A 27,562-nucleotide genomic window follows, 5' to 3' on the forward strand; every position below is an offset into this window, starting at 1 on the left:
GGACTCTACAGGGTGAGGCAGATAACTGGCCTATTAGAAATATCTCGAGAACTAAAAGCAACATAATCATGAAAATTGGAATACAGGGGTTTTGAAGGATGATCTATTAAATGAAAATATTTTCATCTCTTTGCAACTTCCGGTTATACCGGAAGTTGCTTATAACTTCGTTTTTTTTTTAATGGGACACCCTGTATATTTTTACATTTTTGGATTCTCTTCGATGTCTTCTTTCTTAAAATATGAGGATTTGTAATGTTATACAGGGTATTTTAAAAGATAATTCCGTTTGTTTATTAATTTCGTAGCAATATTCACACCCTGTAGAATTGTAGTAGTTTGACAACTAAAACTCTAATTACGTTCAAATGATTTTTAATATAGTCTACTATTGTTAAGAATCATTAGTATAGCTAAATTTTTAATTTTAGTATACAGGGTTGGTCGAAACTCGGAATGAGTATTTTCTGAGTTTTCTTAAATGGAACACCCTGTATTTTAGTATTGTAATGAAATGATATTTTATGGTACTTTTTTATTTCTTAAGCATTCCCTATACCTAACTGCTTTAATTTGTGCTTAATTGTTAGTCGCACCAACAATCTTAACTACGTAGCTATTTTGATAGCTAAACCATTATTGGTAATTTTAAGGATCGGTCTGGATTAATATGTATTTATTTCTGAAAAATTGTTTGTGATTAAATATTTTCATGGCCAACCTAATAAAATTTTACGTATTTTTTGTTGCAATTAATGTTTAGCTTGAATCACCAATAACTCACAAATTAAAGCAGTTAGGTATAGGGAATACTTATAAAATAAAAAAGTACTATAAAAAATCATTTCATTAGAATACTACAATACAGGGTGTTCTATTTAAGAAAACTCAGAAAATATTCATTCCGAGTTTCGACCAACCCTGTATACTAATATTTCAAAATTAGCTATACTAATGATTCTTAACGATAATAGACTATATTAAAAATCACTTGAACGTAAGCAGAGTTTTTAATGTCAAACTATTACAATTCTACAGGGTGTGAATGTTGCTACAAAATTAATAAAAAAACGTAAATATCTTTTAAAATACCCTGTATAATTTTACAAAATCTCATATTTTAAGAAAGAAGATATTGAGGACAATCCAAAAATGTAAAAATATACAGGGTGTCCCATTTAAAAAAACCAAGTTATAAGCAACTTAGATGCAAAGAGATGAAAATATTTTCATTTAATAGATCATCCTTCAAAACCCCTTTATTCCAATTTTCATGATTCTGTTGCTTTTAGTTCTCGAGATATTTCTAATAGGCCAGTTATCTGCCTCGCCCTATATATAAACAGTCTGAGGAGAAAACCAATTTTTTTTATTTAGGTGCGCAGGCTAAAAATACAGTTTTATCAAGGCAGCAACAGCAAGGTTAACATACCAAAACAAAGAATTTGGCACAATTTTACTATTAGATCGGGTTTTTTGATTTTTCGACAAAATAAGATTTATTAATGTAATGAATTTCTGGATAAAAGAGGTTGTTTAATTTCCTTGGTAATTAATTTTAAGATATTTAGAATTGACATTAAAAAACTTAATAAGTAGTGTCAACTAACTTATTTTATGTATTGTAAATTATTTTATTTAGCAGGATAGTATCTCCCAAGTTTTAAAAGGAAGAGGTGTAATATTCATGTACGCTATCTGCCAAAATAAAACATCCAGGGTTTCGCAGATGATATCGTAATAGTAACTAGGGGAAAATTTCCCAGCACTGTTGCGTATCAGATGCGATATGCCCTTCACTACATAGAGAACTGGTGTCTGAAAGAGAACCTCTCCGTGAACCCTTCTAAAACTAAACTGGTAGCCTTTACAAATAAGAGGAAGCTTACTGGACTGAGTGAGCTGAAATTATTTGGCGAGGTACTAGAAAGAACCAATGAGGTTAAGTATCTAGGGGTAACCCTGGATTCGAAACTCAAAAACTTAATTGGAATACTCATATTACCAATATAACCAATAGGGCTAAGCGACTCTTCTGGAACTGCAGACGAGTTGGTGATATGTTGGTTGTACACATCAGTGATACGACCGACAGTTACTTATGGGTCAGTACTCTGGTGGAGAAAGACGGCTTTGCAATCTTGTGTGACCACTCTCACCACCCTACAAAGACAAGCGCTTCTAAATATAACAGGAGCCTTGAATAGTACAGGAACGGCTTCATTAGAGGCTATCACAGGTCTCCCTCCGCTGGAATTGTATATTTCGGCGGTAGCCTTTATGACCATCCTGAGGCTCAAAGCAAACAATACTTGGAGCCCAAATTATGTATTGAATAGCCACACAAACATTACTGGGACTATACTTGAGGGATCCATCTTTATGATGAACTTAGATATGATGACACCAGAACTAATCTTCACTGAGAAGATTAACACAATTATACCATCTAGAGAACAAAAAGTTCCAAACATTAATGGAGACTTAATATGGTTCACTGATGGATCTAAAACTGCCCATGGTACTGGATCAGGAGTCTTTGGGCAAACATGTAACTATAATAAATCTTACAACCTAGGTCAACATACAACGGTGTTCCAGGCTGAAGTTTTTGCTTTGGTGGCCTGCACTGATGAAATCATTGATGAGGACGCTAAAGCTAAGAGAATCAACAGTTACACAGATAGCCAATCGGCTATTCTGGCTTTAAAGAACCCTCTCACCAAATCAAAACTGGTGAGAAACTGCAAAGATCTCCTCAATAACCTGGCAAAAGACAATAAAGTGTCTTTAATATGGGTGCCGGGTCATGAAGAGGTGCATGGGAACGAACGAGCAGATATGTTAGCGAAACAAGGCTCGAGAAAAACTTTTGAAGGCCCAGAACCTTTCTGTGGCATCACTAAAGATGCTATGAAAAACGAGGTTCAGAAATGGCTGATAAAGAATCATCAAAATAAATGGAGAACCACTCAAGGGCAAATCCAGACTAAAAAAATAATCAAGAATAATCAAGAATATAACGGTCACTGAAATGGTGACTGGACATTGCCGTTTAAGAAATCACCTATACAAACTAGGTAAGGTGAATGAACCATGGTGCAGAAAGTGCGAAATGGAAGAAGAAACTGCCATACACATACTATGCCATTGCAGTGTGCTAGGTGATGTAAGGCAGAACTTCACTGGTCAAATGAGGTTTGAACCAGAAGAGATCCTAAAACTACCAATAAGAAAACTGTTGGCCTTCGTTGAGGCCACAGGACTTATTAAAGTTTAAGGAGAAGAACAGGGTTTGGTACAAAGGTCTTATGACCAAGTGCCAGAGACTAACGAGTCTCGCCTGAGTTAAGAAGAAGAAGAGAAGAAGAAAATAAAACATAGTTATCATAATATGTCAGTCAATAGGGCTTTTCATCGATTGTCATTTGTTTCGAGCTTCTGTCATATGTTGTATAATCTGTGTATAATATTAATATATGTACACGGATTGTACGACATTTGACAGAAGCTCGAAATAAATGACTGTGAATGAAAAGCCCTATACGTCCCGGACCTAATCATGAGATCGCGACTCTAATGAATTTTCCACATGTCATTTCGGTAGTGTCAACCTTCAAAAGCATACTGTCAAAATTTCAGGTCATTCAGGCTTGAGAGTTTTATTAACCTTCGTAAAGCGGTGCTTAGATTCTTACGTAAACAACGGTGCACCCCATGCATTTGCACCCCATCTGTATATCCATTTTTTAATATGTGAACGTCGGGGAAATTGATTTGAAAGATAATTTGAACTTGTTTATTATAGTATGAAACATAATTTTACATGCACCCATTTCTTAAAAAAAAATTATTATCGTTGCAAGATAAACACATGAAATTTTTCACAGAGTGAGCAACACAAAGTTTTTACACATAATACAGTTATGTCACGTAAAGAAGTAATTGGATTGTAATTGATAATTAATAGCAGTAAGTACAGAATTTATTATTCATTATGATTATTTTTAAGATTTTGCTTATCGTTTTGACGTTTATGTTGACAACTAATATTAGAAAAAAATTATTCTGCGAAAAAGTATAATAATTTAATATAATTATAGTATAATACTTCTTAAATATTAACTTATGAATGACAGTTAACGGCATCCTACGTTTGCTGTGATTGGTCGTTATCTTCACGCATTCAAATTTTGTTTCAGGATTGGATTGTAAAATTGAAACCGTCAAAATTCGAGAGTGTCCTAACTGATCCTTTAGCTCAAATGTTTCTACCGTTTTAAAATTAAAATTGTGTTTACTTACTTTTTTCTAATTGCATCAATCCATTTTTGTCGTTGAATCACCTTATGCTTAGCGACAGGAAAGTTGTAGAATACACAGTTATTATTGTAACCAGTATTTCGACACTCTTTAATACAACAACTTTCGTGAGACATTTAAAAGTTATAATATGCAACTCTTAGGGCCGGTTGTTCAAACGCTAATCAAAAATGATCATTATCAAATATTTAATTACTGTCACAACTGTCAATGTCAACTTTGATTGGGTTGCTGAAAACATAATTATTGATTACAATTATGAAATTAGTTAATCACAATGTTAATAATTGTTATGTCAATTGATTAACTAATCTCATAATTATAATCAATTATGTTTTCAGCAACCCAACCAAAGTTGACATTGACAGTTGTGACAGTAATTAAATATTTGATAGTGATCATTGTTGATTAGCGTTCGAACAACCGGCCCTATATGCAGAACGTCAAAAAGCAAATTTCCAGTAAAGGTTTACAAACTTGTCACTACTGGCGCTCGCGAATTTTTAATTATCCCCTCTAATTACAAGCTCACAGCGTATAGGTCTGGTCAGACTTCTTGTTCATGCTAATCGGCTGCCTCATGAGACAGATTTTTTTAACTTGTCTTTAAGTGCCTTTAAACTGTCTCTGAAGCGTTAAATTTAATTGTAATTCTATATAAGTACATATTTATTTTATGATTTGTATTGTATTTAGTATTTACATAGTATTTGTAATGTTTATAAATGTTGCTTAATTGTATATTTTTTTTGTCAATGGGCTTGCCCCGTTTATTAACAATAAAAGATTTAATCAAATAATAATTACATGGTTCTCACAGCCTTAGCTCATTGCCATATCTTCCACGATTTGTGAAAAAACTCACATTCTTTGTCATTTAAAATTTGAAGTTTTCGGCATGGAATTGGAATTCGAAATTACAATTCATGCTTAATCTTAATTGCTAATCATTATTTTCGTGCCGGAGAGCGGTTTTATGGCGATTGCTAAAACTCTCATGCATTGAGGCTGAAAAACATTTGAGTCGTTTGCATTCACGGGAAAACTTTTAGAGAACAATTCGGTAGCAAATATTTCTTGGGGATTTTTTGTCCGGAATTTTTGTGAGGATATTTTGTCGAAAAAATATGTGGAGATTATTTGTCCGGGATTTTTTGTGGGGATTTTTTGTCCGGGGATTATTTGTCTGGGGATTTTTGTCCAGGGATAATTTGTGCGGGATTATTTGTCAGAACCCCGATTTATCACTGTTAGTTTATCTGAAAAATACCGTCCAGACTGAACAATGACTCAAAAAATGTTACCGGATCTCTGCACCATCGATTACAACCATTAAACGATGATTTGCTTAATTCAAGCACGGATGTACCGACACCAATGATATTCCCTGAATGAACTTCCAGAGCTGAGGGCTCTGGAAGGCCAAATGATGCAGTTGTCACCGAAAACATGCTGAAAATTATTATGCGCAGTTGCAAGACACTGAAGTTATCAATGGGTGGTGTTTTATACTATTGTACACGGGGCAACACCTGGAGAAAGACATCCAAAGCGACCTAAGATGCAACAAACTGCCGGAATGGTTATGGTCTCTGTATTTTGGGACCCACAAGGAGTTATTTTTATTGACTATTTGAAACATGCAGAAACAATTAACAGCCACTACTACATTGTTTTACTGGAGCGTTTGAAGACTGAAATCGCAAAGGCTTTATTTGTTGAAAAAAAAATTTTGTTTCACCAAGACAATGCACAAGTCGATAAAAACGATGGCAAAAATTCACGGATTAGGCTTTGAATTACTTCAGCCTCTACCGTATAGCGCAGATCTGTCCCCCAGCGCCTACCAAAGAAGGCAAACACTTTTGAAATTAAAAGAATGCAAACACTACCTACAATTAATCTTGTAACATCTGCTAAAATTGTTTTTAGAAATTACACACGCTCCAATACACTCCAAACTATAACTACATAATATGGGGCTTTTCTAACGGTATGTGCAAAAGAGAATCACTCAATAAACTTGGAAGATGGAACTAACATAATTTAAGAAAACTACCACAAATATAATTTAATTCGAGAATGTGTATGTAACTAATGCCACTTCCAATTAATAAGGCATAGTTTTCTGCGTTTTAGTGCGAAGACACAATTTTTGACTCTGTAAACATTACAGACAGACAGGATAATAGAATATACCCAAAAATTTACATATACAGTAGAACCAAAGAACAACAATGTTCGTTGTTCTCTGGTAGAACCCTGATTATCCATGCTCCACAGGACCAAATGTGGCACAGATAATTGAAAAACACAGATAGTCCAAACATATACAGTGCGTCCATAAAGTAACGCATAAATTCATTATTTCATAAACCGGCGACTTTAAAGAAAAATCCCGAAGGAGGTCGATTTTTATTTTTAATTTCCGATTTTTTGGCATATACATCATATTAGTGACGTCATCCATCTGGGCGTGATGACGTAATAGTTGATTTTTTTAAATGAGATAAGGGTCATGTGATAGCTCATTTGAAAGGGTATTCAATTCTCTATTCCCGAATATAAACATTAACATAATTATTTATACAAGGTGTTCAAAAAAACATTTTTTTAATTAAAATAATTGAAACAAAAAGAAGAATGTATGTAATTTATCTAATTCAAAATACGTTTTAATGTTGTCAGAAAACAGGAAAAAAATTTTATTTGACAAATAAATATTTGTTTTTCGCTTAAATTCAATGTTAAAGCTGCCACCCACCTGCCTCTTGCCAGTTTGAACATTTCGTTCAAGCGAAAATCAATGTTTATTTTTCAAATAATTTTTTTTCTAAAAAATCAAAAATGAATAACCATTTTCAATTTCGTTGCAAAACGAAAATACAGCCGAACCATATTCCAGTCCAATCAGAGAGTGCTGCAAGCACCTCTACCGGTTTCGAAACTTATTAGTCTCTCATCAGGAGGCACATATGCTGCTCTCCCCGATCCAACCAAAACAAACCCCAGCGTGCAGTCCCGAATTGCAACGAACGAAATGGCATAGATGCCCTAGCGGCAACTGCTAGCAAAAGACTAAGTTTTCACTCTAATGGCATATAACATATCCCACCAGAATGAAAACAATGGGAACCTTCTCTGGTTACACCTCCGAGGTTTCTACAATTTGCAAGCCATACGGATGCTGAGACTAAGGAAGATGAGGGAATTCTACAATTTACAATTCACGTCACATCTGCTCAGCGCGGTAAAGTTCCAACGAGACTGGTTCCCTTCATACTCCACACAGAGTAAATGTAAATCAAAAATGAATAACCATTTTCAATTTCGTTGCAAAACGAAAATACAGCCGAACCATATTCCAGTCCAATCAGAGAGTGCTGCAAGCACCTCTACCGGTTTCGAAACTTATTAGTCTCTCATCAGGAGGCACATATGCTGCTCTCCCCGATCCAACCAAAACAAACCCCAGCGTGCAGTCCCGAATTGCAACGAACGAAATGGCATAGATGCCCTAGCGGCAACTGCTAGCAAAAGACTAAGTTTTCACTCTAATGGCATATAACATATCCCACCAGAATGAAAACAATGGGAACCTTCTCTGGTTACACCTCCGAGGTTTCTACAATTTGCAAGCCATACGGATGCTGAGACTAAGGAAGATGAGGGAATTCTACAATTTACAATTCACGTCACATCTGCTCAGCGCGGTAAAGTTCCAACGAGACTGGTTCCCTTCATACTCCACACAGAGTAAATGTAAATCAAAAATGAATAACCATTTTCAATTTCGTTGCAAAACGAAAATACAGCCGAACCATATTCCAGTCCAATCAGAGAGTGCTGCAAGCACCTCTACCGGTTTCGAAACTTATTAGTCTCTCATCAGGAGGCACATATGCTGCTCTCCCCGATCCAACCAAAACAAACCCCAGCGTGCAGTCCCGAATTGCAACGAACGAAATGGCATAGATGCCCTAGCGGCAACTGCTAGCAAAAGACTAAGTTTTCACTCTAATGGCATATAACATATCCCACCAGAATGAAAACAATGGGAACCTTCTCTGGTTACACCTCCGAGGTTTCTACAATTTGCAAGCCATACGGATGCTGAGACTAAGGAAGATGAGGGAATTCTACAATTTACAATTCACGTCACATCTGCTCAGCGCGGTAAAGTTCCAACGAGACTGGTTCCCTTCATACTCCACACAGAGTAAATGTAAATCAAAAATGAATAACCATTTTCAATTTCGTTGCAAAACGAAAATACAGCCGAACCATATTCCAGTCCAATCAGAGAGTGCTGCAAGCACCTCTACCGGTTTCGAAACTTATTAGTCTCTCATCAGGAGGCACATATGCTGCTCTCCCCGATCCAACCAAAACAAACCCCAGCGTGCAGTCCCGAATTGCAACGAACGAAATGGCATAGATGCCCTAGCGGCAACTGCTAGCAAAAGACTAAGTTTTCACTCTAATGGCATATAACATATCCCACCAGAATGAAAACAATGGGAACCTTCTCTGGTTACACCTCCGAGGTTTCTACAATTTGCAAGCCATACGGATGCTGAGACTAAGGAAGATGAGGGAATTCTACAATTTACAATTCACGTCACATCTGCTCAGCGCGGTAAAGTTCCAACGAGACTGGTTCCCTTCATACTCCACACAGAGTAAATGTAAATCAAAAATGAATAACCATTTTCAATTTCGTTGCAAAACGAAAATACAGCCGAACCATATTCCAGTCCAATCAGAGAGTGCTGCAAGCACCTCTACCGGTTTCGAAACTTATTAGTCTCTCATCAGGAGGCACATATGCTGCTCTCCCCGATCCAACCAAAACAAACCCCAGCGTGCAGTCCCGAATTGCAACGAACGAAATGGCATAGATGCCCTAGCGGCAACTGCTAGCAAAAGACTAAGTTTTCACTCTAATGGCATATAACATATCCCACCAGAATGAAAACAATGGGAACCTTCTCTGGTTACACCTCCGAGGTTTCTACAATTTGCAAGCCATACGGATGCTGAGACTAAGGAAGATGAGGGAATTCTACAATTTACAATTCACGTCACATCTGCTCAGCGCGGTAAAGTTCCAACGAGACTGGTTCCCTTCATACTCCACACAGAGTAAATGTAAATCAAAAATGAATAACCATTTTCAATTTCGTTGCAAAACGAAAATACAGCCGAACCATATTCCAGTCCAATCAGAGAGTGCTGCAAGCACCTCTACCGGTTTCGAAACTTATTAGTCTCTCATCAGGAGGCACATATGCTGCTCTCCCCGATCCAACCAAAACAAACCCCAGCGTGCAGTCCCGAATTGCAACGAACGAAATGGCATAGATGCCCTAGCGGCAACTGCTAGCAAAAGACTAAGTTTTCACTCTAATGGCATATAACATATCCCACCAGAATGAAAACAATGGGAACCTTCTCTGGTTACACCTCCGAGGTTTCTACAATTTGCAAGCCATACGGATGCTGAGACTAAGGAAGATGAGGGAATTCTACAATTTACAATTCACGTCACATCTGCTCAGCGCGGTAAAGTTCCAACGAGACTGGTTCCCTTCATACTCCACACAGAGTAAATGTAAATCAAAAATGAATAACCATTTTCAATTTCGTTGCAAAACGAAAATACAGCCGAACCATATTCCAGTCCAATCAGAGAGTGCTGCAAGCACCTCTACCGGTTTCGAAACTTATTAGTCTCTCATCAGGAGGCACATATGCTGCTCTCCCCGATCCAACCAAAACAAACCCCAGCGTGCAGTCCCGAATTGCAACGAACGAAATGGCATAGATGCCCTAGCGGCAACTGCTAGCAAAAGACTAAGTTTTCACTCTAATGGCATATAACATATCCCACCAGAATGAAAACAATGGGAACCTTCTCTGGTTACACCTCCGAGGTTTCTACAATTTGCAAGCCATACGGATGCTGAGACTAAGGAAGATGAGGGAATTCTACAATTTTGGGATATGTTATATGCCATTAGAGTGAAAACTTAGTCTTTTGCTAGCAGTTGCCGCTAGGGCATCTATGCCATTTCGTTCGTTGCAATTCGGGACTGCACGCTGGGGTTTGTTTTGGTTGGATCGGGGAGAGCAGCATATGTGCCTCCTGATGAGAGACTAATAAGTTTCGAAACCGGTAGAGGTGCTTGCAGCACTCTCTGATTGGACTGGAATATGGTTCGGCTGTATTTTCGTTTTGCAACGAAATTGAAAATGGTTATTCATTTTTGATTTACATTTACTCTGTGTGGAGTATGAAGGGAACCAGTCTCGTTGGAACTTTACCGCGCTGAGCAGATGTGACGTGAATTGTAAATTTGGGATATGTTATATGCCATTAGAGTGAAAACTTAGTCTTTTGCTAGCAGTTGCCGCTAGGGCATCTATGCCATTTCGTTCGTTGCAATTCGGGACTGCACGCTGGGGTTTGTTTTGGTTGGATCGGGGAGAGCAGCATATGTGCCTCCTGATGAGAGACTAATAAGTTTCGAAACCGGTAGAGGTGCTTGCAGCACTCTCTGATTGGACTGGAATATGGTTCGGCTGTATTTTCGTTTTGCAACGAAATTGAAAATGGTTATTCATTTTTGATTTACATTTACTCTGTGTGGAGTATGAAGGGAACCAGTCTCGTTGGAACTTTACCGCGCTGAGCAGATGTGACGTGAATTGTAAATTGGGATATGTTATATGCCATTAGAGTGAAAACTTAGTCTTTTGCTAGCAGTTGCCGCTAGGGCATCTATGCCATTTCGTTCGTTGCAATTCGGGACTGCACGCTGGGGTTTGTTTTGGTTGGATCGGGGAGAGCAGCATATGTGCCTCCTGATGAGAGACTAATAAGTTTCGAAACCGGTAGAGGTGCTTGCAGCACTCTCTGATTGGACTGGAATATGGTTCGGCTGTATTTTCGTTTTGCAACGAAATTGAAAATGGTTATTCATTTTTGATTTACATTTACTCTGTGTGGAGTATGAAGGGAACCAGTCTCGTTGGAACTTTACCGCGCTGAGCAGATGTGACGTGAATTGTAAATTGTAGAATTCCCTCATCTTCCTTAGTCTCAGCATCCGTATGGCTTGCAAATTGTAGAAACCTCGGAGGTGTAACCAGAGAAGGTTCCCATTGTTTTCATTCTGGTGGGATATGTTATATGCCATTAGAGTGAAAACTTAGTCTTTTGCTAGCAGTTGCCGCTAGGGCATCTATGCCATTTCGTTCGTTGCAATTCGGGACTGCACGCTGGGGTTTGTTTTGGTTGGATCGGGGAGAGCAGCATATGTGCCTCCTGATGAGAGACTAATAAGTTTCGAAACCGGTAGAGGTGCTTGCAGCACTCTCTGATTGGACTGGAATATGGTTCGGCTGTATTTTCGTTTTGCAACGAAATTGAAAATGGTTATTCATTTTTGATTTACATTTACTCTGTGTGGAGTATGAAGGGAACCAGTCTCGTTGGAACTTTACCGCGCTGAGCAGATGTGACGTGAATTGTAAATTGTAGAATTCCCTCATCTTCCTTAGTCTCAGCATCCGTATGGCTTGCAAATTGTAGAAACCTCGGAGGTGTAACCAGAGAAGGTTCCCATTGTTTTCATTCTGGTGGGATATGTTATATGCCATTAGAGTGAAAACTTAGTCTTTTGCTAGCAGTTGCCGCTAGGGCATCTATGCCATTTCGTTCGTTGCAATTCGGGACTGCACGCTGGGGTTTGTTTTGGTTGGATCGGGGAGAGCAGCATATGTGCCTCCTGATGAGAGACTAATAAGTTTCGAAACCGGTAGAGGTGCTTGCAGCACTCTCTGATTGGACTGGAATATGGTTCGGCTGTATTTTCGTTTTGCAACGAAATTGAAAATGGTTATTCATTTTTGATTTACATTTACTCTGTGTGGAGTATGAAGGGAACCAGTCTCGTTGGAACTTTACCGCGCTGAGCAGATGTGACGTGAATTGTAAATTGTAGAATTCCCTCATCTTCCTTAGTCTCAGCATCCGTATGGCTTGCAAATTGTAGAAACCTCGGAGGTGTAACCAGAGAAGGTTCCCATTGTTTTCATTCTGGTGGGATATGTTATATGCCATTAGAGTGAAAACTTAGTCTTTTGCTAGCAGTTGCCGCTAGGGCATCTATGCCATTTCGTTCGTTGCAATTCGGGACTGCACGCTGGGGTTTGTTTTGGTTGGATCGGGGAGAGCAGCATATGTGCCTCCTGATGAGAGACTAATAAGTTTCGAAACCGGTAGAGGTGCTTGCAGCACTCTCTGATTGGACTGGAATATGGTTCGGCTGTATTTTCGTTTTGCAACGAAATTGAAAATGGTTATTCATTTTTGATTTACATTTACTCTGTGTGGAGTATGAAGGGAACCAGTCTCGTTGGAACTTTACCGCGCTGAGCAGATGTGACGTGAATTGTAAATTGTAGAATTCCCTCATCTTCCTTAGTCTCAGCATCCGTATGGCTTGCAAATTGTAGAAACCTCGGAGGTGTAACCAGAGAAGGTTCCCATTGTTTTCATTCTGGTGGGATATGTTATATGCCATTAGAGTGAAAACTTAGTCTTTTGCTAGCAGTTGCCGCTAGGGCATCTATGCCATTTCGTTCGTTGCAATTCGGGACTGCACGCTGGGGTTTGTTTTGGTTGGATCGGGGAGAGCAGCATATGTGCCTCCTGATGAGAGACTAATAAGTTTCGAAACCGGTAGAGGTGCTTGCAGCACTCTCTGATTGGACTGGAATATGGTTCGGCTGTATTTTCGTTTTGCAACGAAATTGAAAATGGTTATTCATTTTTGATTTACATTTACTCTGTGTGGAGTATGAAGGGAACCAGTCTCGTTGGAACTTTACCGCGCTGAGCAGATGTGACGTGAATTGTAAATTGTAGAATTCCCTCATCTTCCTTAGTCTCAGCATCCGTATGGCTTGCAAATTGTAGAAACCTCGGAGGTGTAACCAGAGAAGGTTCCCATTGTTTTCATTCTGGTGGGATATGTTATATGCCATTAGAGTGAAAACTTAGTCTAATTTTTTTTCTGTTTACTGACAGTAGGAAAACGCATTTTGAATTAAATAAATTACATACATTCTTCTTTTTGTCTCAATTATTTTAATTAAAAAAATATTTTTTTGAACACCCTGTATAAATAATAATGTTAATGTTTACATTAGCGAATAGAGAATTGAATACACTTTGAAATGAGCTATCACATGACCCCTATTCTCATTTAAAAAAATCATCGATTACGTCATCACGCCCACATGGATGACGTCACTACTATGATATATATGCCAAAAAATCAGAAATTAAAAATAAAAATCGACCTGTTTTGGGATTTTTCTTTAAAGTCGCCGGTTTACGAAATAATGAATTTATGCGTTACTTTATGGACGCACTGTATATTACTGCATAAACTTTTATGCCTGTGTCGTTTTTGCCATAAATTGCCTGTCAAAATGGCAAAAACGACTATCACTTAATTTGAGATTATTGGTAGATTAAGTGATTAGTGTTATTAACCAATACTGAAAAGAAATTGTTTAAAACAGATCTGTAACTAAGATAAATTATATTATTCAATAAAAATAAGACTTTTGTGTGGAATAAATAATTGAAAATATTTATTTAACTTGCAGAACATGGACGTCTTTGACTTTTATATTATATTTTATAATTTATATTTTTGTTATTTTAACCCATTCACTGCCGGTGTAAAATTTGAATAGAACCTCGGGTGCCAACTACTTAAAAACATTGTTCTCCACAAACCTGTACACCACACTACACCACTGTGGAGTGGTCGTCATAAGGCGTAAAGAGCTGAACAGACCACAGTGGTGTGGTAGGCAGTGAATGCCTTAAGAATACAAGCTAACAACGATGCTAGATTCATAGAACTAATTTCTAAGAGGCCAGAGCTCTAAAATCCAGCACATAATGGTTATAGAGATGTAAATAAGAGGGACAACATGTGGAAAATAATAGTAGTCAGCTTTGAAGACAACACATTTTTATATAAATTTAAAATATATCATCATCAATCATCCAATCGTGTCCACTGCTGGAAGTAGGCATCCCTCAGTTCTTTCCAGTGTTCTCTACACTGGGCCACTTGTAGCCAGTTTCCCACTACTCTTTGTTTAAATATATACAAAAAATAAAAATACATACACAAAAAATAAAAATGTGAGTGTCAAATATTGTAGATCATAAATAAACTATTTTAGAAACTCGAATCATCCTCACATAAATTGCATGTGTTTTATTCTTTTTTAAGTTATCTAGCCTCATTTTTAAAACACCCTCCTTCAACTCTTGCTTCAAACACAAGTGACAGTACATAAGACAGAATGCACCTTTAGACTTTAGATACAGGATAAGTTTGGTTTTAGAACATTAATTATGCTGCTGCTTGTGCTACACAAATATCCCTGGTCAACATATTTGAATCATATGGTCTATCAATGCACATTGATTCTCCTACAAGGATTACAAAAACTTCATCTACCATAATTGATTATATTGTCTCAGATTTCTCACCCCTTGATGTCTGCGCTACAACTGTTAATGCGGGACTATCTGATCAATAAGCGGTTTATACGAAGTTTAACATCTTTAGCAAGTCCTCCACGAAAACTCGACGTTTAGGCAGGATTTTTTCCGGTCGGAACTTTCGTAAATTCCAAAATTTATGCTTAACCTCTGAGTGGCACTTTCCTTCCTTGGACGTCGATCATAATTTCAGTGATTTTTTGAATAAGCGGGTCTGTATCTTCAATACAGCATTTCCTTTAATCACAATTAAGCAAAAACATCGCAAACCCTGGACTACCAAAGGTGTCCGCATATCAGCCAAAAACATGCGTTTACTATTGTATATCAAGAAATTTACTACCAACGTCTCTGTTATTGAATATATCACCAAGTACAGGGCAATCTATTTAAAACTTATAAAATCGGCTAAAAAATTGTATTATCAAAATCGTCTCAGAAGCTCCAAAAGTGTTGCAAAAGAAACTTGGTCCATAATAAACGATCTTCGAAATAAAACTCACACAGCTCAAACATTTTCCCTTCCAGACCCAGAAAATCTAAATGAATACTTTGTTAATGTGAGTAAAAATATAACATCAACTATTGTGTCACAACAAGATCCCATTTCCTATCTCCCTAATTCAAGAAAGGTTTCGAATTCATTCTTTATAAGACCGATTGGTAAATCTGAACTGATCCAAACAATCAAGAGTATCAAAAGCAAATCTTCCTGTAGTACCGATGGACTATCCATAAAAATTTTCTCAAATCTCCCAGACAATGTGTTGAGAGTCCTCATCTCTCTAATAAATGATTCTTTTGAGAAAGGTAGATTTCCAGAGTGCCTAAAGACGGCCATCATTATTCCTCCTCATAAGGGTGGTGAAAAATCTATTGCCTGCAATTATAGACCTATTGCATTACTACCGGTACTCTCCAAAATTATTGAAAGACTCATAAAAGCCCGACTTACGTCCTTTCTCGTTGATAACAAGATTTTATCACAAAATCAGTTCGGCTTTTTAAATAATAAATGTACCACCGATGCCATGTTTTCTGTACTACATGAGGTTTATCAAGCATTAAACAATAATCTCCACACTGCCACTGTTTTTTGTGATTATGCCAAAGCTTTTGATTGTGTAAATCACGACATTTTGATAAAAAAACTAGATTTCTATGGAATTCGAGGTATTTCTTTGAACTGGTTTCAATCTTACTTGGAAAATAGGAAACAACTGGTTAGAGCAAATGATACAGACTCTAGTCTCAGAAATGTTGTATGTGGGGTACCACAAGGTTCAGTATTGGGTCCTCTACTTTTCCTTATCTTTATTAATGACATCACTAGTTTAAAAATCGATGGAAAAGTTTTTCTTTTTGCTGACGATACCAGTATCACTTGGAGCAACTCAAATATCGCAACTCTTCATGCTACTATAACTTCTGATCTACTCACAATAAAATCCTGGTCAGATTCTAATTTACTCTCTTTTAACGTAGATAAAACAGTCGCATTACCCTATAAAGGAACTCTTCAACCCTTACCTCTTCATAACAGCCAGATCAGTATCGTTGATTCTGTAAAGTTTCTTGGTATTTTTTTAGATAGCAACCTTAAATGGTCCCTTCATATCGATGTGTTAAGCAAGAAACTATCCTCAGCTTGCTTTGCAATAAGATCTGTCTCGAAGGAAATGGATTTAGCCTCTTCCAAAATAACATACTTTTCATTGTTCGAGTCCCATCTTCGATATGGTCTGCCTTTTTGGGGTTTTGGTACAGCTGCCCAATCCGATGTTATTTTTAAATTGCAAAAAAGAGCAATCAGATATCTGTTTGGCCTCAGAAGAACAACACATTGCAGAAGCTACTTTAAAGATCACAGAATTCTAACATTACCTTCTTTATATATTTTAGAAACTGTTTGCTTAATTCGTAAACATCTACATGTCTTTCCAGAAAGACCTAGACATGACTATTCCACCAGAAATTCTACTTTTGACATCTATTTACCGATCCCGTCCAGTGAGTTAGTAAAGAAATCTATATTATATTCTGCAAAAAAACTATACAACCATCTCCCTCTACAACTTAAATCTGCAACATCTTTCTCCAAGTTCCGTAAAATGACAAAAGCCCATTTATCTGAAAGACCATATTATTCAATAGCAGAGTTTCTTAACCAATAACTAAGAAATTACAGTATTCTTATGTATAAGTAGAATCTTAATCTATATTTGAGTGTCATATGCAGCAGCATAACTTATTAAATCACTTATTAAATTTATTTAGGTAGATTACGCAATTTGCATTTTTTTTTAAATTTTGCAATAGATTGTTACTGATTTTTATTTGACTTTATTATGTTTTATTTATATTTGACGATTTGTATAATTTTAGTAAATTGTATTTATTGTTTTTATTTATGATTCTTGTAAGCTTTGTCTATAAAATTGTTAAATTTTTCATGACAATAAAGCATATTTCTATTCTATTCTATAGAGGTTAACATAATTCAGGAGCTTGGAAGAGTAAGGGCGGACTTACCATGATATTATCATAATAACACACATATTACCTGATAATATCATGGTAAGTGTTGCTAAACAACAATATTTAATATTAGTTTAATTTCGCTCACACAGTATATTAGTTTTAAGATATAGACCAGCGGTGCTCAAAGGGTCGATTGCCAAAGCTTTTGAAGTCGATCGCGGAGCTGCAAGCATTTCGTAACAAGTTTGAAAGAGCTTTGCTGATTTTAAAAAACTGACAGATGACATTCATGTCTAATCCATTTTCTTGGGAATACGTGGAAAAATTTGTCACTGAAATATTCATTACTTTCAATACGGAGATCATTTCCGTCCAAAATGAGATACTGAAAATAATTTCGGATATATTTAAGTCCAGAGCGACCAATACGACATTTTGATCTTTTATATCGTCTGAAAAATATTCATCTTTGAGGCAAGTATATCTGCAGCTCACAGGATTCTTTGGATCAACGTACTTGTGTGAGTCTGCATTTTCCTTCAATGGGGTGAACATATCAACAGTCTAAGTAAAAAGCTAGCAAAAAATCTGTTTGTACTCAGGAATCTGGCATCTAATGTTTCACATAAAGTCTTAATAACAGTGTACCATGCAATTTTTCAGTCTCATCTAGCCTATGCCATTTTAGTCTGGGGTCATTCAGCAGAAATGTTGACAGTCTTTGGTTGGCAGCGTAAGGCAGTTAGAGTTCTTGCTGGTCTTTGGTATAGGGATGATTGTAGGCAAGCATATAGGTCCCTAAGAATTCTCACTGTTCCATCTCTATATATACTTGAGAACCTAATGTTTATCAAGAGGGGAGGGGCGCACTTTGAAACCCATGAGAACATACACCAACATGACACCCGATATAAACACCATCTTGTACCAGCCTACTGGAGATTGAGGAGGTGTCAAACTGGGCCAGGATACTGGGCTATTAAATTTTTCAACAAACTTCCAGATAGTTTAAAGTGTCTTCCATTAAATCAATTTAAGAGTACAATTAAAGATATTTTGTTAGAAAATGTTTTTTATAGTAATGAGGAATTTCTTGCATTTAAATTTTAGGATTTTATGACTTTAAGCAATGTCCACTGTTAATGTAATCAAATTTAATGTGATTTTAATGTTAGTATTTAATGTTATTAATACTCTTAGTTGTATTGTGCATCTTTTTAATTTGTATTGCGTCCAAATCTTTGTGTAATTTTATTTGACATGTGTTAAACACTTGTGTTATTGACATGAATAAACGAATCCGAATCTGAATCTGAAATATAGGTAGTGAAATTAAAGTAGGCTAATCGGCTGACCAGTAGGAGGTACAATCAAGGCCAGCAAAATTAAATGAACTATAGCCCACTTCTCAACACAAATAGTTGCATATGCAGATGATATAGTTCTTATGGGAGAAATAAGGAAAGATTAAAAGAAGCACAGAAAAGAGGTCTAGAAATTAACGAAGGAAAAACAAAATACCTACTCTGCTCTAGAAGAGAAGCTAACAGGATGAGATAAATCAAAATAGAAAACTACACTTTTGAAATAATTCAACAATTCAAATATTTGGGAGTAGTAGTAAATGGCCAAAATAAGAGAAGTGAAGAAGTAATGGAGCGAATACTAGCAGGCAACAAAACATACTAGAGATATCGTAGGATAATGAAGGACAAGAACTTATCCAGAAATACAAAACTAAAAATATACAGAGTTGCAATCAGACCAGTAGTTACGTACGCAGCTGAGACAATGTGCCTCACAGAAACAGATGAAGAAAAATTGAAAATATTCGAAAGGAAAATCCTCAGACGGATTATGTGCCCGATAAGAATGGACAACGGAGAAATCAGAAGATGAATGAACCATGAACTAAGAGACATAATGAAGGTAGAAGATATAGTTAGATTTATTAATGAGATGAAGAGACTAAGATTAAGAAGATCACCAGATGCAAACCAGAAACTGAAAGACAAAGGGGAAAACCCAGAGAGAGATGGGAGGACCAGGTCATGAGAGATATCAAAATTCTGGAAGTGAGAAACTGGAGGGAACTATGCACATATTAAAATTAATGGAAGAAAATTGTAACGAAAACCAAGTCATACAACAAACTTTGACAACACACAAGTGGAATGCCGAGTGATTCACCGCAATAAGCGAATCAGTGAGCTCTTAGTAAGAGCGGCAAACATTCCATGCCACTCCATGCGGAATGAAAAGCCCCGATGATGAATCGGCTGACGAACATCTCTCATCATGCTTACATTTGGTCCTCAGTAATTACGTATGTCCTATATGCAAAAACTTGTGGAGGATATGCAGTGCCAAGCATCAACATTCAAATAAAATTAAGATGAAAAACATGACTTTAATTATAACTATCTGTAGTTACAACTTTTATCAAACTGAAACGTGCAATAAAGTTTTTTATTTTCAAAATTGTTTTTTTTTACTGGCAGTCGATCGCTGGACGCTTGCAGTTATGTGGTAGATCCCACGCAGTGTAAGTCTGAGCACCACTGATATAGACTTTTAAATTTTTTCCTAAAATTCAATTATCTGTACGGATGCCGATACCTGCTTGCAAACTAACTTTCTAAATATAATCCTAATGTGTTCTTAAGAATTATAACAATGACAGTACATATTTAGAAATTCTTATCTCTCAGCCTTTTTTATCCCAAATTCCCAACCAGCCCAATTCACGAGAAAGACGGCTGATGTAAACTTTAACCAAAAAAGGAAAGTCTGAAGGTCAAGGAAGGCGGTTGCGATAAAAGGTGGTTGGGGGAGTTTCTGTGTTCGGACGAGAGTACAGTTGCAAGAGCCAGACGGGACAGTTGAAAAGTGGTAGCTCAACGCTCTCGGTTCCGCGCAAACCGGACTCTTTAATACGTGTTGAGTAACTAGTGCCAATTCTTTTTATGTTTTCGTGCCCATAGTGCGTTTATTGAGCTATTGGAAGCAAGCTATTGGCATCCAAAATTTCGTTATTGTAATTATTTTTAGTAAATAGACTTAGTAAAAACGTTCTTTTTGCATATTTCATTTGTCCCAAAGCTTTGGGTGGTCCTTTTCATAAGTATGGAAAAAGTGAAACCATTTCCCTAAGGAAAGAAAATTCAGTTTCCCAAGGGGAAAACCAGCGACCTATGACTGGTGCACGAAACAAAGGCACCAGGACGAAGTGTAAGGACAACAGCATCTACATCTTCGCACAGTAAGTTCGCCCTTACTCTTCCAAGCTCCTGGATTGAAATCTTTTTAATACCAAACCTTTTTAATATATTTAAACCTTTTTAATATATCTGTTAATGACATTAAATCTCAAATTAACTCTAAATTTCTGCTATTTGCTGACAATTTAAAAATCTTTAGAATTATCGAATCCATCTCAGATTGTGAAATACTTCAAATTGATATTAATAAAATTATGGCATGGTGCAAATTAAACCAAATGAGCATTAATGTTGGAAAATGTCACGTTATTAGTTTCTGTAGAAGAATTAACAGCTTCTTTTATAATTACAAACTAGATGACGAACCACTGAAGGCTGTATCAACTGTGAGAGATTTAGGTGTTCAATTAGATTCCAAACTAAATTTTTGGGCTCATTTTGATTACGTGAATAACCAGGCATTTAAAATGTCTTCATTATCAGAACTTCTAGATTTATATTTCCCTAGTTAGATCTGTTCTCGAGTATTGCTCAGTTGTTTGGTCACCCACTTATGAAGTCCATATTACAGCCAAGCTTGAAAAAGTTCAAAATAAATTCATTAGGTATTTAAGTTTTAAATTACACAAACCTTTAATTGACCATTCCTACTCAGAAATTAGAAATACATTAAACCTTCCTAAGCTATCTTCTAGACGGATTTATACTGATGTTTTGTTTCTACATAAGTAAACTATTGAATTCTAAAATAAATTGCAATGATCTACTGTCTCTAATTTATTTTAATGTTCCCTCTAGAGTCACTAGATCATCTAAAAATTTTGCAATTAAATTTCATCGCTGCAACTTTGGTAGGCATTCTCCACTTAGTAGAATCATTCTGAATGGAAATAGAATATACTTCGATTTGTTGCTGTGCGCTTCCGAACACAATAATTGTAGACAATGTGTAAAAAAATGTTTGTAATTTAGGTGATTTATATTGTTATTCGATGGCTTAGTGTGAAAACCTCGTATCTCATTTTTTTTTCGAAAATAACATTTTGGTGGTTTTAGTTTGAAAACCTTGTATCTCACGATCTACAACTGTTAGAAAAAATCCAAATACACTAGACTATTTTCTACAGCCGAAAAAAGAAACCACGTATATCAATTGCTCTCTTGATTTAGTGTGAATACCACATATATTTATAACCAAGAATTTGGTACTTAATTTGAAGTGTTTGTTTGAGGGATTCGACTTGGAGAAATGTTTTTGTGAACAACAAGAGGTAGTCCTGCATACAGAAACATTTTATGAACCTTAAATCAAAAGATTTGTACTGTATCAACCTAGTATTTGGAGGTGTGCAATAAGCTACGAAAAATGAAAACCTCGTAAATAATAATATACACAATCTCATTTGAGATGAAAACCACATATATCAAGATATACGAGGTTATCATAGTTACTTGGGCAAAGGCTCTATATACTGCAAGGTTATTTACGTGTTTTTCATAGTTAATATTTGTATTTCCAATTTAATAGCAACATTTAACACTTTTAGCTCTAAGCCAATATCAGATAGTTGTCTCAATGTGCTCAAATTAAAAATACATAAAAGCAGTTTTTGTTTTTAGGTTATATTATGCAGAAAATCAGTTTTTTGCCTCTCCTGTAAAATTATAATTTAATGAGATACGAGGTTTTCACACTAAGCCATCGATGTGCTTTATCTTATTTTAATCTTATTTAATATTTGTTTTTTCTATATGGCTGCATTGCCAATTTTTGTCATATTCGTATCCCGTCAATAAATAAATATGTAAATAAATAAAAACCATATCACATATAATTGATTTTCCACGATCATGTAATTTTACAATAATTGGCATTTCAGAAACTCATCACTGGTTAACTGTTGATCAAATCTGATATTGATTAGATCTTCCCAACTTCATAGATTCGTCATAATGATGTGACCACATTTTCACTTCTGTTTAAAATCCTTAATTTTAATGGTTATGGCCATTTTGAAAACAGGTGTTAAGACTATAGCAGAGCAGCGACTCTTCTCTACCATGCAACTAAATCCCACACATTGGAAGTAACACACAGCATCAGCAGATGAACAGTGATTTCCACTGATTCTCTGACCACTGTTGTTATCGATATTTCATTATGCATTTCCCCTGAGCGTATAGAGTTTGCGTTGAATGACACTATTTCAATAAAACGAGTAATGGAACATTGTGGCATGGATAATCTGCTTAAGGATTATCGAGGTTCTACTGTATTCACTATAGAATATTATTTGAATAAAACCACTTAAATTAACAGGTAGGTAATTCGATTTAAGTTGGTTGAAGTAACACATAGTTACAATCTGCGTGACTGACCTTGTCAACAAAATTACTTTTGCCCTGAAACTTACTTAAGAAAAAATGACTAATATAAGTGATAACTTACTTCACCACTAGAAGCGCAGTAGCGATTGTCACAATGAGGATTTCCACAGCCATCAGTAAGTTGGTAGAAGTATCTCTCAATAAGTTTCTTTGCAGCAGCTCGTTTCATAACTTCGTCCTTATTGTCAGTAGAAGTTTTTTCGTTGTTTACGTTACTCGACGATGCTTCTGGGTTATTCCTAAAAGTATTTTCAAAAATTATTCACGAATACATTTTAATTCACCCCCTAAAACCCCAAACAAAGAAAGGAAATATTGTGATGACATTCAAGATTGACATAACAAACATAACCTAAATGAACCAACAGTTAATCAATATTTTTAGAAAGATCCTTTAACAAAACACTTTTAAATTGTTCTTTTAATAATATTCTTACCTGGAAGCTTCGTCTGGGTCAGTTATTTTATCTGAAGAGTTCATAGAATTCGATTCTGCGTTTGGTTAAACTAAAAAATAAAATATGTACCAAAAACATTCACAAAAGATCATTCAAGCGGTATTGTAAGCATTGGTTAAAATGTTATACAGTAGCTTCACTATTTTATTGCTTTCTTGATGATTTTATTCCTGATTTAAGGTTTTTTTAAAAATATTTTATGGTGTGTAATGTTGATTTTTTTAATTCTACTTATTACGTTGGCAACACACCACTGACACTGACAGCAGACAGACTGACAGATATGAAGTGACAGGACATTTTTTGCTTTTTTGAGGTGTTTTTGAATTCACAAACAGCGGCAATTTTAAATTAGCAAAAAAGTATAGACTAGGACTAGGGTGACCAATAGGGTGCATCGAAACAGACGAAAAAATTTTTTTGAAGTTATACTTCTTTGCGCGCGATATGAGGGTGAATTATTATATGTTAAAACCTACGATCCGGGCGCATGCGCATTATAACTTTGTTCTGATTGGATGTTCAAATGACATGTCAAAAATTATTCAATATGTCGGCTGTGGCAAAGCTGTGGTTTGATTATTTGTGATTATTTATGGTTGTTGCGTTTTGAAATTTGTGTGAAAAGAAACAACAAACAAAAGTTAGTTAATAGTTATACTGCCTTTTTAAATAGTTTTCATATATATTTTTGGACTTTTGGACTATTTTGGACAAGGACTCATTCTAATTTGGTAGTTTTATCGTTGATTGAAATATTGATAGATCCAATACCTCAATCAACGATTATACATTTGGATTAGGTTGGAATTATTTTCTCAAGAATGGGGATTTTAGAGAGAAATCCGAAATTAGGTCCGATTTTTATTTTTAAATTATGATTTTTTCGCGTAGATTTATTTATCTAGTGCAAGCGCCAGTTAACTTGGCGAGACGCATTGCACAGTGGCTTATGGGATGATCATCAGTCTCAGTGTCGTTGTGCGTATTCGCTGTCGCCAAGTTAACTGGCGCTTGCTATCCGCTGTGAGCTCGTACGTAGAGGGGATATTTATAAATTCGTGAGCGCCAGTAGTGACAAGTCTGTAAACGTTTACCGGAAATTTGACATAAATGTCAAAGTGATTAATTTAAAATTAAAATTAAAAACATTAATTATAAAAAATATTAGTTGATCAGAGCTGTGGTATATATTTTTACCTTAAATATACTTACGTTTTAAATACTGAATTTGCGTTTTTTAATGTTCTGTAATATGTACTTATAAATTAATCTTGGCGCCATCTACATGATAATTGTGAAAGTATCCGAAGTAAGAAATTAATATTTCATTAATAGAACGTCAAAATGATTAACAAAATCTTAAAAAAATCTATTACAATTTAATTACTTTTTAGCGTTGTAAATATTAAACGATAACAATTAAATAATAAATTTAAAAATTACCGGTGAAAGTTGAATTAGTAACCGCTAGGAGCGACACCAGCGAAGCCCAGAGCGTATAGTAGGTATGTAAATGCTTTGATGATTTACATGCTTAATTTGATTACCAACAAAAGTTCTACCAATCTTCATCTAATATATTGTTTTCTTACTGTTTTGTTATATTTTAATATTTTCTTCCACAAAAATCAAACTACATAATTTGATTTAAATTAAGAATAACTGTCAAACAGTAAAACGTTCAGTTGCCCTATTTTTCCACATGACAAATAATGAGTGAGTCTAGGCTTCGATTACGAATCAAAGCTTCCCCAAATTCGCGGGTTCGAATCCCCATGCAAGTTTTTATTTTTTTATGCATTTTATGATTGTAAGTATATTTAATATATAATTTTTTTTTTCAGAAAATGCGTATTTAAAATTTTTGCCAACAATTATTATCGTTCAGAAATCATTTTTTCTTTGTGGCATTTTTCAATGTGTTTGTGTGCGTTTTATTCTTTTATTTTTTTCAATTTTTGGTATTGTCTTAATAAAATTATTTTCAAAGTAGTAAGTATTAAAATTAGTTTAATATTTAAATAAAATATAAATAAACTGTTTAAAGTACATTATATCAATTTTGTTAAAATCACATAATATGTAATAGAAGTATAACTTCTTACGTGCGTACAAAGTACACACACATTCTTTTTTTTTTGCTATGGAAAAGTAATACCTCACAAAAGTTGCCCAATCAACTGTTTAGTATTTTGGTAAAATCTGGTCGAAATTGGAAAATATCTTCTGCCCCCCCCCCCAAGACAATTAAAAATTTTGAAATAATATTAACAGACAAAATAATTTTTATTTCGAGACGAAAATGTAGTACCTCACAAAAGTTGGCACGGCACTCAAAATTAGAAAAAACACATTCAAAGGCGCATTTTTCGTTGTAACGGAAATGTAATACATTAAAAAGTTGGATTAATAAATTCGGTTTAAACTGGAAAATATTTTCTGGTTCCACAAGGCAATTAAAAATTTCAGTTAAAAAAATATGCTCCAACATTTTTTTATAACAAAATAGCCCAACTTTTCCTTATGTCTCCCTGATGTCACCAACGTTTTTTTAATACTGAAATAAAAATAAAAAAAACTATAAATTTCATGATGTATTATAGAAATATTACAAAAATATGGTAAAACAATTCTATTTGAAGGTGTATTCTGATTTAGTGTTTCTGCAATCAATTCGCGTTTTTATAAATCCATCCCTCGAATCCGCTCCACAAACTGCTTGAAGGCCGCGTCCCACGATCAAATAATTTGATCAAACTGGTTTGAGCAAACTGAAAGTGACAGTTAGTGACGTCACATCCTGAGTGTTCATTGTGGATAATAATGAAAAATTTTAATTTTAAATAAAGTACAAACAAGTTAGACAACTCAATACAAAACATTTGATCAAACTAGACTGATAGTGAGAGCACAGATTTTTAGAATTTCAAAAAAACTGCAATTGTGACGTCACTTTGACGTACTTCCTCAAGTACGTCAAGTTTGCTCAAACTGTTTGATCAAATTATTTGATGGTGAGACGCGGCCTTGAGAAGCTTCTGTCACAAGCTTGACACATCGTTCTACACATTGTGTGTGGCAGTGTTATTTCTCAATGTTAAAAGGGTCTAAGTCCGGATTCTTAATAAAATCTCGCAGATCGTTATTCGAAACTCTAGAGAAGATAGGTGGTTCTGTAAGGTTACACTCTTGCCAATTAATTAACTCAAAGTAGTCTTTTCATCAAAATTTATAGGAGAAATTTTTTGAAGACCCTCACGTTTTTTGATTTTGTCGCTGGAAACCTTCTTGCTTTTAAGATGCGGCGTAATCCAAGTTCCTGAATATGGAGTCGTTCATCCGATATCATGCTTAAAAGTATATTTTCACAATGACCGAAATATGCAGCTCGTTGAATTACAGCGTCGACTACAGCTCGTAATTGGCTATTTAAGTACCGAGATAATTGAATGGTTTTAAAAAGATGTTTTGCACCATATTTACATGTCGGTTGGGATTTTATGTTGAACCACATTGGAGCGTATACCTTCATAATATATTCTGTGAGTGAGATTAGGTTCAGCGGTGGCATGATACTCGATACATAGAGCCGAAGAATGCGGTTGGCAGTTGTTACCCACCTTGAATGTGCCAGGGGTCCGGGTTTTCGATCTGTTACACTGGCCACTGGATACTACGCGGCACATTTCATACAAATACTTTTGATCTGTACTAAGCTCCTTCAAAATATCTTCGGGAATCGTGGGTAAATTACCTTTAATTGGTTTGAACGCAACGATTGGCAGTTGGTCGCATTGTAATAATTGCTTACCAATAGGACCTGAAAATCCTCTAGGTCCAGAAGTATCTCCATCAAGATGGTGAAAAAGATGTCGAAGGGGTAGCTCATTTGCATGTAGCAGACATACAAACCACTGAAGCGGTTTTTGAAGATGTTCTTCTAACAGTCGTATTACACCACCCTTAACACCAGTATTTACGACTGTTCCGTCACATCCAATAGCTTCAATTTCTTGTAACGCGATTGAATTTTCTATTAGGAATTGAATAATGGAAGATTTGATATTTTCGGATGTACCGGACAGCGG

The 27,562-nt window shown here is 35.7% G+C and overlaps 1 protein-coding gene across 1 annotated transcript in view; it reads right to left on the minus strand.

Moving 5' to 3' along the window:
• The window catches only part of LOC114325903 (ubiquitin-protein ligase E3A), a 134,490-nt gene extending 110,755 nt beyond the window's left edge, over positions 1-23,735 (minus strand). The window contains exons 1-2 of the mRNA XM_028274050.2: positions 23,451-23,735; positions 23,075-23,252 (exon numbers count right to left, since the gene is read on the minus strand). Coding sequence (XP_028129851.1) covers positions 23,075-23,252; positions 23,451-23,494 — 222 coding nt within the window. The 5' untranslated portion in view covers positions 23,495-23,735. The remainder of the gene's footprint in view (positions 1-23,074; positions 23,253-23,450) is intronic.
• Between the last annotated feature and the right edge of the window lie 3,827 nt (positions 23,736-27,562).

Source organism: Diabrotica virgifera, chromosome 6 (genome assembly GCF_917563875.1).
Source record: "Diabrotica virgifera virgifera chromosome 6, PGI_DIABVI_V3a".
NCBI classification, from domain to species: domain Eukaryota; kingdom Metazoa; phylum Arthropoda; class Insecta; order Coleoptera; family Chrysomelidae; genus Diabrotica; species Diabrotica virgifera.